Here is a 17,968-nt window from a genome sequence, read left to right as displayed (position 1 = left end):
AATGTATATATGTAAATTTAAAGCTCTTTAAAAATATGGTACCTCCTCTACCTGTCAATGAAATTCTCAACATCAAACCTTTGTGCCAGTGACACACCGGGTCTAATGCCATAGATTGAGTGACAGGCGGTCCACTTGCTCTCTGTCAGTATGCGATGCACTGACGCCATTTTGCTTGTGGTGAAGTCAGCATATTAGCGTCACAATGGGGGGATTGCAATGCTTAGAGAAGTGGCCCAAGCAGGGCGTCATTCCACACTCACACTCAGCCACCACACACATCCCACTCAGGTGTATTGCTTAGGGGGAGCAAGGTGGGGCGATTAGAGGGCTCTTCTTTGATTCTTGCACTGGTGCCATGTGATTCCTAGTTATGCCCCTGCTAAGTAGTATAGGTCTGGCTGGTTAACCCCTTAATGACACAACTTCTGGAATAAAAGGGAATCATGACGGAATATATCCGTCGTCTGTCCTTAAGGGGTTAAATATATTTCATGTGCGAAGTAGTATATTATAAACCTGTCTGGGTATATATATATATATATAATGTGCTAAGTAGTATATTATAATCCTCCCTGCGGCTATATACAGTATTTCATGTGCTAAGTAGTATTTTATAGCCCTCCATGAGCATATATGTGTATATATTTCATGTGCTAAGCAAAATTGTAGGTTTAGTTGTTTTTATATATTGCAGTGTATGATATCCCTGGCTGGATGCCATGGGAGAATTCCATGTACTCAGTATGATATTCCTGGCTGGATGGGAGCATTCCTTGTGCTCAGTACGATATCCCTGGCTGGATGGGAGCATTCCATGTGCTCAGTACGATATCCCTGGCTGGATGGGAGCATTTCATGTGCTCAGTATTATATCTCTTACTGGATGGGAGCATTCTATGTGCTCAGTACGATATCCCTGGCTGGATAGGAGCATTCCATGTGCTCAGTACGATATCCCTGGCTGGATGGGAGCATTCCACGTGCTCAGTACAATAACCCTGGCTGGATGGGAGCATTCCATGTGCTCAGTACGATATATCTGGATAGATGGGAGCATTCCATGTGTTCAGTACTATATCCCTGGCTGGATGTTAGCATTCCATGTGCTTAGTACGATATCCCTGGCTGGATGGGAGCATTCCATGTGCTCAGTACGATATCCCTGGCTGGATGGGAGCATTCCATGTGCTTAGTACGATATACCTGGCTGGATGGGAGCATTCTATGTGCTCAGTACGATATCCCTGGCTGGATAGGAGCATTCCATGTGCTCAGTACGATATCCCTGGCTGGATGGGAGCATTCCATGTGCTCAGTACGATATATCTGGATAGATGGGAGCATTCCATGTGTTCAGTACTATATCCCTGGCTGGATGTTAGCATTCCATGTGCTTAGTATTATATCTCTTACTGGATGGGAGCATTCTATGTGCTCAGTACGATATCCCTGGCTGGATAGGAGCATTCCATGTGCTCAGTACGATATCCCTGGCTGGATGGGAGCATTCCACGTGCTCAGTACAATAACCCTGGCTGGATGGGAGCATTCCATGTGCTCAGTACGATATATCTGGATAGATGGGAGCATTCCATGTGTTCAGTACTATATCCCTGGCTGGATGTTAGCATTCCATGTGCTTAGTACGATATCCCTGGCTGGATGGGAGCATTCCATGTGCTCAGTACGATATCCCTGGCTGGATGGGAGCATTCCATGTGCTTAGTACGATATCCCTGGCTGGATGGGAGCATTCTATGTGCTCAGTACGATATCCCTGGCTGGATGGGAGCATTCCATGTGCTCAGTACGATATCCCTGGCTGGATGGGAGCATTCCACGTGCTCAGTACGATATCCCTGGCTGGATGGGAGCATTCCACGTGCTCAGTACGATAACCCTGGCTGGATGGGAGCATTCCACGTGCTCAGTATGATTTCCTTGGCTGGATGGGAGCATTCCATGTGCTCAGTACGATATCCCTGGCTGGATGGGAGCATTCCATGTGCTCAGTACGATATCCCTGGCTGGATGGGAGCATTCCATGTGCTCAGTACGATATCCCTGGCTGGATGGGAGCATTCCATGTGCTCAGTACGATATCCCTGGCTGGATGGGAGCATTCCATGTGCTCAGTAAGATATCCCTGTCTGCATGGAAACATTCCATGCGCTCAGTACGATATCCCTGGCTGCATGGGCGCATTCCATGCGCTCAGTATGATGTCCCTGGCCGGATGTGAGCATTCCATGCGCTCAGTATATTATCCCTGGCTGGATGGGAGCATTCCATGCGCTCAGTATATTATCCCTGGCTGGATGGGAGCATTCCATGCGCTCAGTATATAATCCCTGGCTGGATGGGAGCATTCCATGCGCTCAGTATATTATCCCTTGCTGGATGGGAGCATTCCATGCACTCAGTATATTATCCCTGGCTGGATGGGAGCATTCCATGCGCTCAGTATATTATCCCTGGCTGGATGGGAGCATTCAATGCGCTCAGTATGATATCCCTGGCTGGATGTGAGCATTCCATGTGCTCAGTACGATATCCCTGGCTGGATGGGAGCATTCCATGTGCTCAGTCCGATATCCCTGGCTGGATGGCAGCATTCCATGTGCTCAGTAAGATATCCCTGGCTGGATGGGCGCATTCCATGCGCTCAGTATGATATCCCTGGCTGGATGTGAGCATTCCATGCGCTCAGTAAGATATCCCTGGCTGGATGGAAACATTCCATGTGCTCAGTACGATATCCCTGGCCGGATGTGAGCATTCCATGCGCTCAGTATATTATCCCTGGCTGGATGGGAGCATTCCATGCGCTCAGTATATTATCCCTGGCTGGATGGGAGCATTCAATGTGCTCAGTATATTATCCCTGGCTGGATGTGAGCATTCCATGCGCTCAGTATATTATCCCTGGCTGGATGTGAGCATTCCATGCGCTCAGTATATTATCCCTGGCTGGATGTGAGCATTCCATGCGCTCAGTATATTATCCCTGGCTGGGTGGGAGCATTCCATGTGCTCAGTATGATATCCCTGGCTGGATGTGAGCATTCTTTGTGCTCAGTATGATATCCCTAGCTACATATAATCATTCCTGATATCCCTAGCTACATATGATCATTCCATGTGCTCAGTATGATATATATACCTGGCCACGTATGAGCATTCCATGTGCACTGCATGATATCCCTGGCTGGATGTAAGAATTCCATGTGCCTAGTGTTATACCATGGCTGGGTGACATCGCTGGCTGTACTGCTGCCTGTTGGGTACCAGTAATTAGTGTAGTGATGATGGGGATGCTGTGGCTCCGCCCACTCTCCCTCCCCCTGTTGCTATTGCAGGATTTCTGTCCTTTATTTCCAGACTCTGGGATGCTAGCGGTTATGGATGTGTCGCTCTGCCTTCCTGCTGCTCTCATTGGTCGAGCCGGCTGCGGAGGTGGAGAGTGTCTGCAGCGCAGCCCGGCGGGCGCACGGTGACCCGGAGCGGGTGTTTGCCCGTTGTAAGCCCGGTGTCGGGATGATGCTGAGTCGTCTCATGAGCGGGAGTAACCGCAATCTGGACCTGCCATGTGTGTGCACCGTGAGGCTGCTGGACGATTCGGAGTATACGTGTAATGTGCAGGTGACAGGGCGGACACGGGGAGGAGAGGGGGACAAGGGGCTCACCAAGGACAGCAAGGGCACATATGGGCCTGTGTGTGTATGTCACAAGAGGGACTGCTACCAGATCAAGCTCATTGTGTGTGCCACACTTATAAACTCACACAGCTGGCACTGAGTGTGTTACACTAATAGACTCTCAGACAGCTACAACTGAGTGTGCTACACTAATATACTCTAAGACAGCTAAAACTGAGTGTCTTACACTAATATTCTCTCAGACAGCTACAACTGAGTGTGTTACACTAATAGACTTTCAGACAGCTACAACTGAGTGTGTTACACCAATAGACTTTCAGACAGCTACAACTGAGTGTGTTACACTAATAGACTTTCAGACAGCTACAACTGAGTGTGCTACACTAATATACTCTAAGACAGCTAAAACTGAGTGTCTTACACTAATATACTCTAAGACAGCTACAGCTGAGTGTGTTACACTAATATTCTCTCAGACAGCTACAACTGAGTGTGTTACACTAATAGACTTTCAGACAGCTACAACTGAGTGTGTTACACCAATAGACTTTCAGACAGCTACAACTGAGTGTGTTACACTAATAGACTCTTATATAGCTACAACTGAGTACGATACTCCTAGATAGCTACAACTGCGTGTGTTACACTAATAGACTTCTAGATAGCTACAACTGAGTGTGGTGCATTAATAGACTCATAGACCGCTATGACTGAGTGTGTTACACTAATAGACTTTTAGACAGCTGCCACTGAGTGTTACACCATTAGAGTCTAAGACAGTATCACACTGATAGTCTCCTAGAGAAATAGAATCTCAGACACTTCCACACTAAATTTGTTACTCTAAAAGATTTTTACCTATGATTTGACTGTGTTACGCTAATGGTCTTTTAGACATCTGCCACACTGATTGTGTTACATTACCAGACTTGCACACCGAACACCGTCAATCCCACACAGATGCCACTGAATGTATTCCATTAACATAGTGTAAGACAGCTTTCACACAGTGTGTTACAACTTACATTAATAGACTCTTAGCTTCCACATTACACTTATAGAATCTAATCTGTCTCAAAATGTGTTATGTCCACAGACCCTGAGGCAGCTACCACATTGCGTATGTTACACAAATATTCTCTCAGACAGCACCTACACTAAGTATATTACACTAATATACTCTCAGACCACCACCACTAAATGTATTACACTAATAGACTGTACCAGCTTACACACAGAGTGTGTAAGATAGATTAATAGACTCCCAGTTACTAATGTGTTAAACTAATAAACTCTCAGTTTCCAATGAGTGTGTTAGACTAGCAGACTGTCAGACAGCATCCAGAGTATGTTACAGTTACAGACTCTCAGACAGTTGCCATCAAGCTTGTTACACTAAGAGACTCTTAGCTGACTTTGAGTGTGTTACACTGATTTACTCCGTGACTGTTGCTGCTGAGAATGTTATAAATTCAGAGAGAGCTCTCACTAACGGTGTTTGACAAATACATTTAATGTGATTGTGTGCCCTCTGGATGTTACACTAAGAGAATCATCATAGATATCTTCCACTAAGCCTGTTACAGCAATACATCGCGTGTGATTGCTATTCATCTGGGTGCAACATTAATAGGCTGTCATTAAGTATGTTGCACAGAGAGACTGCAAGGTAACTACCACACTGATTTTGTTCCATTCAAAGATTCTCAGGCAGAAGTCAAACAAACAGTTTTATTGACTAAATAATGATTTCTAGCTATAAAAAAAATATCAAATTGTGATTTTACCTGGGTATGAAAATATTTTGTTCTGGGCCTGCAATTAGGGTTTCCGAGTGATTTAACTCACACAGTCAATTATTTACACAAATACCCTCACGGTCAACTTTCACGTCTATTAAACGAATGCATTTAAGAGACCTCAGTTCCTGTATCTTTTAGAGTGACAGCCTTCTACCCTCCGCTACGCACACAACTACTAATATATATTGCTTTGTAGCTAATGACTGTACCTTGTAGAGAATTTCCATGCTGCACATCTACATATTATACTTTATGTCTGTGTTGTAGAATGCACTTTTACTCTTGTGTAATTTGCACTAATACGCAGTCCTATTGCTGGCATCCAGTTTGATATAGTAAAGCAGTTTCACGCTGAGATATCACTGAGTATGTTTCCGTTAAATCCAGTGTGAACATTAATCAAACCATGTGTTTGTCTGAACACCAAGTCGTGCGTTGCAAGTAGAGTTTGGATAGATTATATGTATATGGTGGTACATACATGCTCGTATAGGGCTAGAATTTTCTGATGATCTACTAGAAACATAGAATGTGACGGCAGATAAGAACCATTCGGCCCATCTAGTCTGCCCAATTTTCTATATACTTTCATTAGTCCCCGGCCTTATCTTATAGTTAGGATAGCCTTATGCCTATCCCACGCATGCTTAAACTCCTTTACTGTGTTAACCTCTACCACTTCAGCTGGAAGGCTATTCCATGCATCCACTACCCTCTCAGTAAAGTAATACTTCCGGATATTATTTTTAAACCTTTGTCCCTCACTAGTCTGTGACTAGTGAAAAAAAAATGTTGCAGGCAGCAATGGTGGATACTAGCTGTATTCTACTGTCCTTGGACTTTTAAACTATGCTTTTTATGTTGTATTGGAGTCATTTTCTCTTTCATAGTATACTGCATTTTTTCTCAACCATGTCCGCTTGTTACTAAGTACCGCTAACAGACCTAGTTCTGAATACGGATACCCTGTATTCAGTTAAACTGGTGTACTTGACTGAGCTAGACCTATTTTTGCTGCAGGCATGAGACTGCTATGTGTAGGTTTTGATAATCTTTTGTGAGGTTACATTGGCTACTATGATACTGATGTTAAATATTATTGCTTGTTAATATCTGTGTACATAGGGAAACTTTTAGGATTTTCATCCATTTTTTTGTTGTAAGTGAGTAGGAGAATAGTAAGGTGGGTGGCACTAATCATCCAAAAAAGGTATATGGGCATAATTCACAAATTAAATCCTTTTTAATAAACTCGGAGCTAAAAAATGACAATGCTAATCTTAAACATTCCGTGGGTGGGTGGCACTAATCATCCAAAAAAGGTATATGGGCATAATTCACAAATTAAATCCTTTTTAATAAACTCGGAGCTAAAAAATTACAATGCTAATCTTAAACATTCCTCTTGGAAACAGAAAACTCCATTAAACAAAACTTTATGCTTGGTTTTAATTAGCGCATATACAGGGGTAGGCAACCTATGGCACATGTGCCATGCACGGCACTCAAGGTGCTTTTGCACGGCACGCAAGGCTGCTAGAGCTAAACAGGCTCTGACCTATCAAAAGTCCCAGTGAAACTTCAGATATCTGCTAATACGAAAAGGTGGTGAAGGACAATCCTCAATTTATGCATTGCAGCACGTAGAGGAAGAGTTCTCAGATCACTTCCTCCCAGCACTTGTGAATGGGAATCCACACTGAAGTAGAGCAGCTATCGCAGCTCCTGCCCTTGACATGTATATGGCCAGCCTGGTCCCCACTGGAACCCAGGGAAGACACCCACACTGCTAGATATACACGAACAGCCCACACACAAAACACAATACACAATCCGCACAAACTCAACACCACTGACAATCCATATACATGCACACACCTCACATGCAATGCCCCAAACAGCCCCATACATACACACTACGAAACGCACAATGTGATATATCCATCCACACTCACAATTCCACAAGCAGCCCCCATACACAGCCGACATTCATAGGTACACAATACCACAAACTACTCATGAACATATACAATATAATAGCTCATATACGCACAAATACAACAATACAAAGCAACTGCAGTATAAATAACACAGGCAGAATACGGCAACATGCACATCTCAAGTTAGAAAAAATAGGACTGGCACGCTACGGGACATCACAATCTTATTTCAGCACAGTGCTGCTAAAAGGTTGCCTACCCCTGTACTAGAAGCATTGAACCCTACTCTAGTAAGGGTTGGTTAACTTCACTCACTTCACCTGATTATACTGCTTTATTGGAACCTCCTGGACCAACCCGAAACACAAATACAATAACTGTAAATGTTGCAGGGCCTACACACAAACCTTGAATAGTTTATCTTTACAACCCAAGATCTATTCATATAAAAACCATAATCATAACCGTTGCATTCAGCAAGACTGCCTTAATGGTTTTACATATTATTGCAACAAAGATTGATATGAGAACCATTTTAATACCACAGTTAGCAAGGATCTTCAATTTGTTTTGTTATATACTACTAAAGGGTTAATATTTTAAAAGCATCCCAGGGACAACTAATTTCTAAAGTCCCCTGCTAATGTGTGTTTTAATACACTTAGCTTGATTTGCCATACGTCAATGTATTATGATCGTGCTTAACTCTTTCACCGTGGTTTAAAACATGTACGTCATTTTTTACAACAGCAGAATGGATTACTATACATTAGTACAGATTTCCCATGGACGGTAACACAGTCAAGTATTTGTGTGAGTGGAATAAACACAATAGTGGCAGTCTGTGTCAACAGTATTGTGTGTTATATACAGGATTAAATGTTACCTGTTATACAGTGAATGTTGTTCAGTACATTAACACAAGGTTACTCGATTCCAGGCTTCAAGGGCAACTGGTTTGTCTTATTTCCAGCGGGAATTATCATCTTATTAAATGCTATGTCAGTCACTGTGTGATAAGAAATTTACTGTGACAAGCCTCTGTGATAGATGTAAGGCCACTTTGTATTCACAGGATTGCATTTTTTATTTTTTTTTAAAGTGACAATCTAGATTTGAGTTGACCAAACCTTTTTAATACACGTTATAGATAACAAAATAAGGACATACAAAATATTAATAAGTAGAAGGATAATTAGATTTGATTGTCAGCAATCTTCTGCAAATCCAGACACTTTACAGTTTCAGCATGACCCATAAATTAAATCTATTCACACCAGTGATCTTTGGGCATGATGGGACTTTCTGCTGCATTGCTTACATCAGCATTGGAGCAATAGAACCCCCAGCATAACAAACAGTGATTTTACCTACACATTGTATTCAACGTATGGGTCTATGGAATGTGCCTTTAACAGAGAAACTCCAGGTTGATGATATCATTCCCTGCAAATTCCCATTTTAACGTGCTGAAACACTAGCAGTGCACTTCCTGTATAATTATACTTTATGTGAATGATGCAGATTTCTTTGTTTGCATCCCAGCTGTGAGAGTGGGTTCTCGAATTGTCATATCACTTACGAGCAGCTTGGGACTCAAGCATCCATGCTTAACACATGCTAACCAACCATAGCAGTAATCACCAGGGAACCGTTCAGTTTCAGTTTACTGACAAATAGAAACTTGTAGATCTGGTGAGGCAAGGTCTCACAAATCCATGACGGACCACCAAATGAACCTTGAATTTTAAATATGTCAAATTTCAAACGGGAGCCATGGCTACATGTATTAAAATACGTTCAACCATGTAATAAAGCTGAAATGGGATACAACATGGTTTATTGATTAAGTACCAAATTGTAATGAAGTGAAAACTGAATAGCATAATTTTGAGAATATGTGTTGATCTGGAAAAACAATAAATCTCAAAATTGGCTGTTCTAATAGTTTGATCTTTTTTTGTCTGAATTTTAGTTTTTTTTTCTAGATCATATAATCGCCATGACACTTTACAACTGATGCAAAGTGAGACAACAAATATCATTTATGTAACATCATAGCTAGGCACTTTAATTTGTGTGAAACACAATTCAATTTGACATACTGAGGTGAGTGCTATGAGTTTTTATTAAAGCAACACTCCAATCGCCATAAACACTACAGTTTTCTGTAGTGGTTATGGTCCTCGGGAGTAACGGAGAGTCTGATGTTCCTAAGCCAGAGCTCCTGTTAGCTCTCTTGAGCGAGGCCTTGTTGTGCAGGGCTAGCTTGCTGGGTGAAAGCAACAGCTAGTTGCTCTCTTCCACTGAGCTAATGCCTGCCCTGCCGAGCCTTGCTTAGAAAGATATATACTGTCAGACAGATGAGCACAGCAACTGGTACCCAGATAAGAATTAAAATTGTTCAGAAACAGTTTGACTAGTTACAGTGGGGGTTGCCATTACTGGCCCCATAAGCACTACAGCTCACTGTAGTGGTTATGGTGTTTGGAGTGTTCCTTTAAGATTGCTAACAGTAATTCACATGTGTTTATTCAGTCTTATTAAGGTTATTGAGGGTACATGTTGATGGTGTTGGGAGTGGTTTGGTAGTGATGTCGATATAAACAAACACATCTTTTAAATTTAGTTTGTGTGCCACTTTTAATTGATTGCCAGGATGTAACACTAGCTGAACATAGTATCATTTACTTAATATTACACAAATGTGCCCCCTTCACCCCCAGTAATCTTCTTTACAGCTGGCTTAATAATTGATTCTGTCAGTTATTAATGGTAACTTGTCCACAGACAGCAGTATCCTTAAAGCGTGTATTTTTACTTGTACTGTAAGACTTTAATTAAGATGTACATATTATCATTACATTGTAGAGTACAGATTCACACTGTATTTATTACACTAACACATTTATGCAAGCTGCAGTCACTGCATGTTTTACATGAACACAATTACACAATCTGCAGTCACTGCATGTTTTACACTAACACAATTATGCACGATGTAGTCACTGCATGTTTTACACTAACACAATTATGCATGTGGCAGTAAATAATCTACCAGTGCCTCTCCCAAGATTAGGAGGCCAGTATATGCCGCAGCGCTGTACATATGTACAACCTAGACATTTTTTTGACTTGGGGTGCCTTGGAAAAATACTGAAATATTAAGGGCGCCTTGAACCTAAAAAGTTTGGGAACCACTGGTTTAACCCCTTAAATTAAAAAGGCACCATAAATAAGTTGATATGGGGTCTTTAATTCTTTTCCATATGTTTTCATTATTTTGTTTCTAAATAGATTGCTAGCTATGATTGTAGTGATTATAGTGGAAAAGGTTTGCGGATTAATGAAAACCAAGGCTCTTTTTGCTATTTTGCAGGATTTTCCATAAACCTTCATTTTTTGTGCTTATGTAAAAGTATGCCAGTTAACAAAGGATTCTGGCAGATGAAAAAAAACCACAGATCCCCCACAAGTGACAAATCATGTATATGTAGCCACATAATTTTTTCAGTGCTCTCTGCAGGGTCCTAGTGCCCTGAGTATAGTGAGAGTGTGTCTAATAGTCCCTTTGTGGCAGGTCTTTTAAACCTATTGATGTGCCTTTCAGACTGTTTGTTTTCTGAGTCTAACAGCATGCAGAGTTACAACTTCAGGCTTGAATACAGTAAGATTTTTACTATATTTATGGAGGCATGAGGGGTCCAGGGGGGCTAGATGGTGGTGCTAACACTATAGGGTCAGGGTTTGTGTTCCTGACCCTATAGTGATCCTTTAAGTGATGTGATTTTTTTGTTATTCTTATAACAACAATATAGCTAAGGTAGACTATTTTGACTTACTATTTTATGTCTAAAGTAAACCATCCAGATTTTGGCAGGACAGTCCTGATGAACGGTTCCTGTTTTGCCGTCTGAATTTGTCCCCTAAAATCATTGAACATGCTCATGCTACACTCAGGGCTCTAGCACTGTGCAGATAGCACTGCCATTGTCTACCTTCACTGGGCTGGCCTACTTGATTGGTAGGCAGCAAGCCATGCATTCACACCAGGTTGACCTGCCGCTAATTCGGGTAGAGGCGGGTCACCCCCTTTTTTTTTTTTTTTTAAATTCTTTATTTTATTTGTGCATGGAAATTCACAAATAGCACACCGTGCCACAATAGTCAGGGTATGTAGAGTTGAACACAGGTTTACATCAATTAGGCAGTGGAAAAACGTTGCACATTTTTAAATTTTTTAACGCTTAACACAGAGTTCTATCAAGGCTGACTGTTAATATAATGAAAAAACTGAATTAGTGTAATACAGGTTACAATGGTAATAGAGAACAGAGAACAGTGCAGGCTAGTTGTCCAAGCTGATATTACTATGTAATATATATGGTAGTGGTTAGCTGCATCTGGCATAACATTCTGAATAGATTAGTATAAGCTTAAGTATGCAATATATGCTAGTAATTGAGTTTCACAGGCTAAGAAGTCCTGCAGAGGGCAGTTTAGGCCGCCTAAGTGGATTGGTATTGCTAGAGGGATGGGCCACAAAATGCATTCATTGAATAGCTTAGTAGATAGGGCAAAAGAGTAAAATAACAGGTCACAGGCGATATAACAAATACAAATACGAAAAATAGTCTCCAGCATATGTTAGACCTTCTGCTAGTGATCGCCTGCTGCTTAGTATCTATCGGTTGGGTCAGAAGCTATGTACATTTAGTTATGCAGCCTGTGTTGCTGGCTACCCATGGATGAGGTTGCTTTAATACGGGTGTTCCTTACATGCAAATAGCTGTATAGGTAAATGGAATGGAATAGGTTTAACAGTAAGGTGTGTGTTTAGCATTACATTATACGCTGTAAAAACAAATATCAACATTTCTATCATTCGCTTGTCACAGGAAGGTCAAGGCATGAAAAATAAAAAATAAAAAATAAAGAGTTGGAGGGACATAGTCCGCGAGGGCTGCGTAGATGTGGTAGCATGTCAGCAGTCCAGGCCGCCGTGCGGCAGCGAGAGTTAGTGGGTGTCAGCCCACACCTGTGGTCGGCTCTGGCAGGTCACATACCGATAAGTCCCACGGGGCCTTGGCGTCGTCGATCATGGTTGCTGCTCTCCTGTGTGCATCCGTGCCGTGGAAGGGAAGATGTAAGCCTGGTCGGACGTCGGCTCTTAGAGCTTGTGAGTAGCTTGTGTGGGATGCCGGCTCAGCCGCCTTGTTCTCTCGGGTGCAGGGGTCTGGGAGTTCGCCCATGCGGTATGGCGCCGCTTTGCAGGTCGCAGATGTCCCTGGGCGAGAAGTGGTTCTGGCGTGAAGGATGGTCTCACTCTGGTGTGTGCGCAAGCGGGAGCTAGCGCCCAGGAGATGTATAGATTTTCCCTGCTGTTTGGGTGCCTGGCGTAGCCACCGTCGGGTAGCCGTCCTGGGAGCCGCTGGCGGGTGTCTGTTTAAGCGGTGGCGGGTTGTAGGGCGTATCCACGCCGCTGCTTGTTGCAATACCATCTTGAAGGTCTGGCCTTTAGTGTGGAGTGCCGACCAGAGGCTCGCACCAAGCCGGTCAAAGAACTCCAGAGTGTGTATAGGCGGTTTGATGCGGGTTCTCCCCTTCGCGGGCCACGTCTGAGCCGCCATCTTGGGTGGGCCCATGCGTCGTTGCCTGTCTGCTGATTTTGTCGCTTTGTTGGCGGTGACCGTCCCCAGCGAGGACCGGGATAACCCCCGCCGGTCCATGGGGGGGGGATAGCAGGGCTGTGTGTGTGTCTCGTATGGGAGCGGGTCCCTTGCCGGGTGATCGGCCGCCTCCCCCATGCTGCAGGCACCGCTCCATTTTAGGCCGCATGGCCGGTTCAGGCTTTACCAGGTCGGATCGGTGCCAAACTGGTATCGCTGTAATCCCTGCAAGGTGCTGCGTCTTGCTCCAAACACCTGAAGTTGCCAGCCCCTGTGTTTTGGGCAGGATTAGTGGATTCGTGTCTGCCGGTGCAGGAGGATTCAGGTTGCACGTCCGGCCATCTTGGCTGCCAGGCCCCGCCCTGTCACCCCCTTTTTGAATAGCCAGTGACGCAATTGTGTTACTGGCCCACCCATCAGGGGGTATGCTACTTTGTTCTCATTTTACAGTTTGTTTTTGAGTTCTTCACAATTCATGGTTTATTAAATAGGCCCTATCTATGATGACCAATTTGTCATAATGTATTATTAATGATTATAGAAGATTACATAGTCTCTTTCTATATTATTCTGCAATAACTGTATATATGTTAGTCTTGTGGTTCACCCATGCTCTGCTGTGGCAGCCATCTTTAGCCCTTTTTGGTCAGAAGCACAGTTTATGTTAAAACCGTGCACAATATGAAGCTCTGAGAACATTCTAGAGAGAATTCTAGAGATATATCCACCATTTATTCATGATATCAGGATTTGTGAATGCAAATCAACTCTTGATTACCTGCATGGCCACTGTCACACCCCCACAAAATGCAAATTTCAGATATAATCTTTATTAAATACTCATGTTGACTGACTGTGTTGGAATTTCACTGAAATTTTAATCCGGTCAAACGATATACTGAGATAAAGTGGGGATTACTTTGTCTCGGTATTTTTCCTATACCTGACACTTCTTGACACTGATCGGACTTGCTGTCCTCTAGAAGTATCAATCCCCCAGCCATCTCCAGTAACGGCTGCAGAAAATTCAGCTCTGTCTATGGAGAGACTTGCGGGATCCTCCATAGACTCCATACTGCAAACCTTTAATTATAAAAATAGCTGACCTTGAAAGAATTGGTCAACTCAGCTACAATCACAACCTGGACTTTTTAGTCAAAAGTTTGCAATTCGATTCTCAATTCATTACAGTTTGGTGTTAAATGAATAAGCCCCAATGTGCATATTAAAAACAGCAGACTAGCAGGGCAAAAAAAAAACCCAAAAACCTCTTCTTTCTTTTTTTTTTTATTCTAAATTATGCTTAATACTCTCTACTACTATTTATAATGTTGATAATTATTTAGTGTGATAAAGTTCATTAATTTAGTGCAGCTCACTATCTCTCTCCTCCAGAATTGCTGCTGTCTGCAGCTGCACAGATTCATATTGACATACAGAGACGGCTTACAGGCTGTAAAGTCGCTCTGAAATGTTTTCACTTTTATTTCAAATGTTTGTTGGCAAAATCTACTCACTTTGACTTCTGTCACGGTAAGCATAGCAGTCCGTGTGGGGGTTTTCTATCTGTGATGTTTGAGGATTAATTATTAAATTGTGCTGGATCAGTGAAAATGACACTGTAATCTGTTGGAGTCAGAAGCCTCTTTTATCCACGGTACGTATTAAAGAGACTGGTAAATGGGACATCATCAACTTTAACTTAATGCAGCAGTTCTCATGTATAGATAATGCACCTGCAATATCACAACTCAATTAACTGCCTATTAGGAGGTTATTTGCTTTGTTTATATATACAGCCATTGTCACAGCTTCCTGCATGTTCCTAAACACTTCCTGCAAAGAGAGATCTAATACTTAAATTTATCTTATTGCACATTCTGTTTAATTTCATATCTCCTATCCCCTGCTCTGTTAATAGCCTTCTAGACCCTACAGGAGCTTCTTGTGTGTGATTAAAGTTTAATTTACAGAGCAGGAGATAAAACTCTAAAGTAAGTTAACATCTGATTGAAAACGAAACTTTTTTTCATGCAGGCTCTGTGAGTTACAGCCAGGGAAGGTGTGGCTAGGGCTGCATAAACAGAAACAAAAATGATTTAACTCCTAAATGGAGAACTGAGCAGTGAGACTGCAGGGGCATGAACACTAAAAAAACTTCAGCTGTTTTCGTGCCTATAGCCAGAATTAGCTAAATTATCTAAGTCGGCTATATTTCCAGTTTACTTAAATTTGAAATTACCTTTCAATACAATTTTAATTCTCCCTTTAGTGAAAATGTTTTTTTTTGAGACAACTTTATTCAAAGAACTAGGGATATTGTTTCCAATGTTAAGGCCACTTGATACCTGTCACTACTTTTAGCAAGTAGGTGCTCTTTACTGACTTCAAAATTCAACAGTAGTGAAAGGCAGTTAACGGTGGCCGCTAGTTAAAGCCTGTTGTTAAATAGTGGCTAACAGTCCCATTCTTCTAAATGGCAGCCAATAACATTGACTAGTTTCTGAGTCTGTTACTGCTGTTTCATGTTACGGTTTGAGGGTTAGAGGCAGCCATTAGTCTCTTGCCTGATGCAAATTAAGTTGCATTACAACAACCATTGAAAGGTGAGATTTGCCTGTCAGAGCGCTCTTAGAGGGGTAAGATGTTACAGAACCGAGTACTCAGGCTGAGTACCAATGTCTGCAGGCCGGCGCGTCCAAAAGGCGGCACAAGCGGCCGCCTTAGGGCGCACCGGCCCGGGGGGGTGCTAGAGTAGAGTGACTGGCTGGAGGTGGGCGCATAGCGCTCCCTCCTGCCAGTCACTCTGTGTAGCGTGCCCGAGCAGAGCAGTGCGTACCGCGGTACAGGAACTTCTGTTTCCTGTACCCGGTTGGACTGAAAGGAAGTGCTCACTAAGAGAGCACTTCCTGTCTCCGGCCGGGTACAGGAAACTAACCCAAAGATGCCGAAATTGAACGAGGCCTGGAGCTGGGGAGAGACCTTCCGCCACCCGCAAATTCGATCCACTCACCGCTACTCCAGGTGCCCGCCACCAGGATGCCCAGCAGTGGTATCAGCTGACACAGGAATCTGAGCACTGAGCTCCCTCCACCAAGCATGATGGACTAAATGGCAGAGACGGTATACCATTTAACTCCCTAACGATAAGTTAAACCTCTTGTCTAAGCACTCTACCGTCTGCTGATGATGTGCTGATGCTCTGAATGAAAAGGGACATGTCACTTCGGACCCACTGTCGACAGTCATTTCATACTCTATTTGACTTGCCTCTGTATGATAGTCATGGACTGCCAAATTACTGGACCTAGAAGCTATACAGTGTGTAATGTTCCTGTACCCCATTTTAGTTTATCCTGTCATGCCTTTACTTAAAGGATCACTATAGTGTCAGGAAAACAAAGCGGTTTTGCTGACACTATAGTGCCCTCTCATTTTAATCTAAATAGGGAGAGAATGCATCCAACGGCATGTACATTCGCAAATAATCATTAACTTGCTTTTATGCAAGAGAATAATTATTTTAAATACTAAGTAAGTAGGCAAATATGAGAGGTTTAGCTGAGCTCTCATTCTGCAACCACTAGGACCACTCTAAAAGACTGGAGCAGTCACAACTCTCCAGCGGGACCAGTTTCCAGTTTCATGGAACTCTATTTTAGCCAGGTCCAAGGCGACTGCCCGGTGAAACTAACAGCCCCTCCTGCACCTTTATTTTAACACCCTCCTTTTCAGAGGTGAGGTAGGGACATGGACAACCTACAAACGCTCACTGAGAGTCAATGGGAACTCCCTTTTCCTAAGCCAGAAAGATGCATTTTTGAAGACCGGCTTTACGCCGTGGCAGCCCCACCCTCAGGTTCCCCCTCCTGTGGCGCCGAAGGGGTTAAAACCCCTTCAGCAGCTTACCTTAATCCAGCTCCCTCGGCGCTGGTGACCTCTCCCCCCCGCCAACGTCAGCTCCCCCGTCCGACGTCAGCGGAGACAATTGCGCGGCAAGTGCCACGCGCGCATTCAAAGTGTCCATAGGAAAGCATTTCTCAATGCTTTCCTATGGATGCTCTGCGTGATGAAGATGAAATGTGCCTCCAGCGTCGCAGATGCGCCTCTAGAGGCTGTCCGGAAGACAGCCACTAGAGGCTGGATTAACCCCAAATGTAAACATTTGAAGGGTTAAAACCTGAGGGACCTGCACCCAGACCACTTCATTGAGCTGAAGTGGTCTGGGTGACTATAGTGTCCCTTTAAGGTTGTTTTGCAAGGGAGGGGGAAGTCAGCAATTGCGTTAGCCTACATAGTTAGTTTGTCTTAATGCCAGTTAGGCTTATACTCTTTGATACATATAGCCTGAAATTCTCTTATTCCCGCGTACGCATCTTCTAATAGCACAGCCTGATCTGGCTAATGTTAAACTCATTATAAAACATAATGAGCGCTATGCTACTCCTACTTTCTTGTTTATCATAACGCGCTCTCTGTTAAACCGGCATCTATTTCTTTACTAAGCGCAATATCATAATGCACATAGCATGCATGTTCCATAGCCTATCGTTAAACTTTATTTACACTGTGTAAGCCTTGCTTTCTGATTTTTAGTTATATGCTATGCTATGCTGATCCACCTGTTAGCTAAGGTACATCAATGTATAGAATAACTTGATATTCCTAGCAAATTCCTTTGCATTAACTCAATTTTTCCTTTCTGTAATGAATCACATAACGTCTCAATAAATTAAAGATTTACAAAATAAAAAAAATCCTTGCATCGGCCCTGTCCGTCTGTAGTTCCCTCTAGTTGAAAAATATCGCTCTGTAGTGATTATAGTTCATCCCCAAATTGTTACCAAACTCACATATTTATAGGGACAATAACATCAGGGGGTCATTAACTTGGA

General features: G+C 43.0%; 1 protein-coding gene across 1 annotated transcript in view; it reads left to right on the top strand.

Annotated features, from left to right (window-relative positions):
- Positions 1-3,443: 3,443 nt before the first annotated feature.
- Positions 3,444-17,968, top strand: part of FRMD5 (FERM domain containing 5) — a 92,004-nt gene continuing 77,479 nt past the window's right edge. Inside the window, exon 1 of the mRNA XM_063448698.1 lies at positions 3,444-3,645. Coding sequence (XP_063304768.1) covers positions 3,541-3,645 — 105 coding nt within the window. The 5' untranslated portion in view covers positions 3,444-3,540. The remainder of the gene's footprint in view (positions 3,646-17,968) is intronic.

The sequence above is a fragment of the Pelobates fuscus genome, chromosome 3, assembly GCF_036172605.1.
Source record: "Pelobates fuscus isolate aPelFus1 chromosome 3, aPelFus1.pri, whole genome shotgun sequence".
Lineage (NCBI taxonomy): Eukaryota > Metazoa > Chordata > Amphibia > Anura > Pelobatidae > Pelobates > Pelobates fuscus.
The sequence above is the reverse complement of the archived record's forward strand: the minus strand, read 5'-3'. Positions and strand labels throughout refer to the sequence as shown.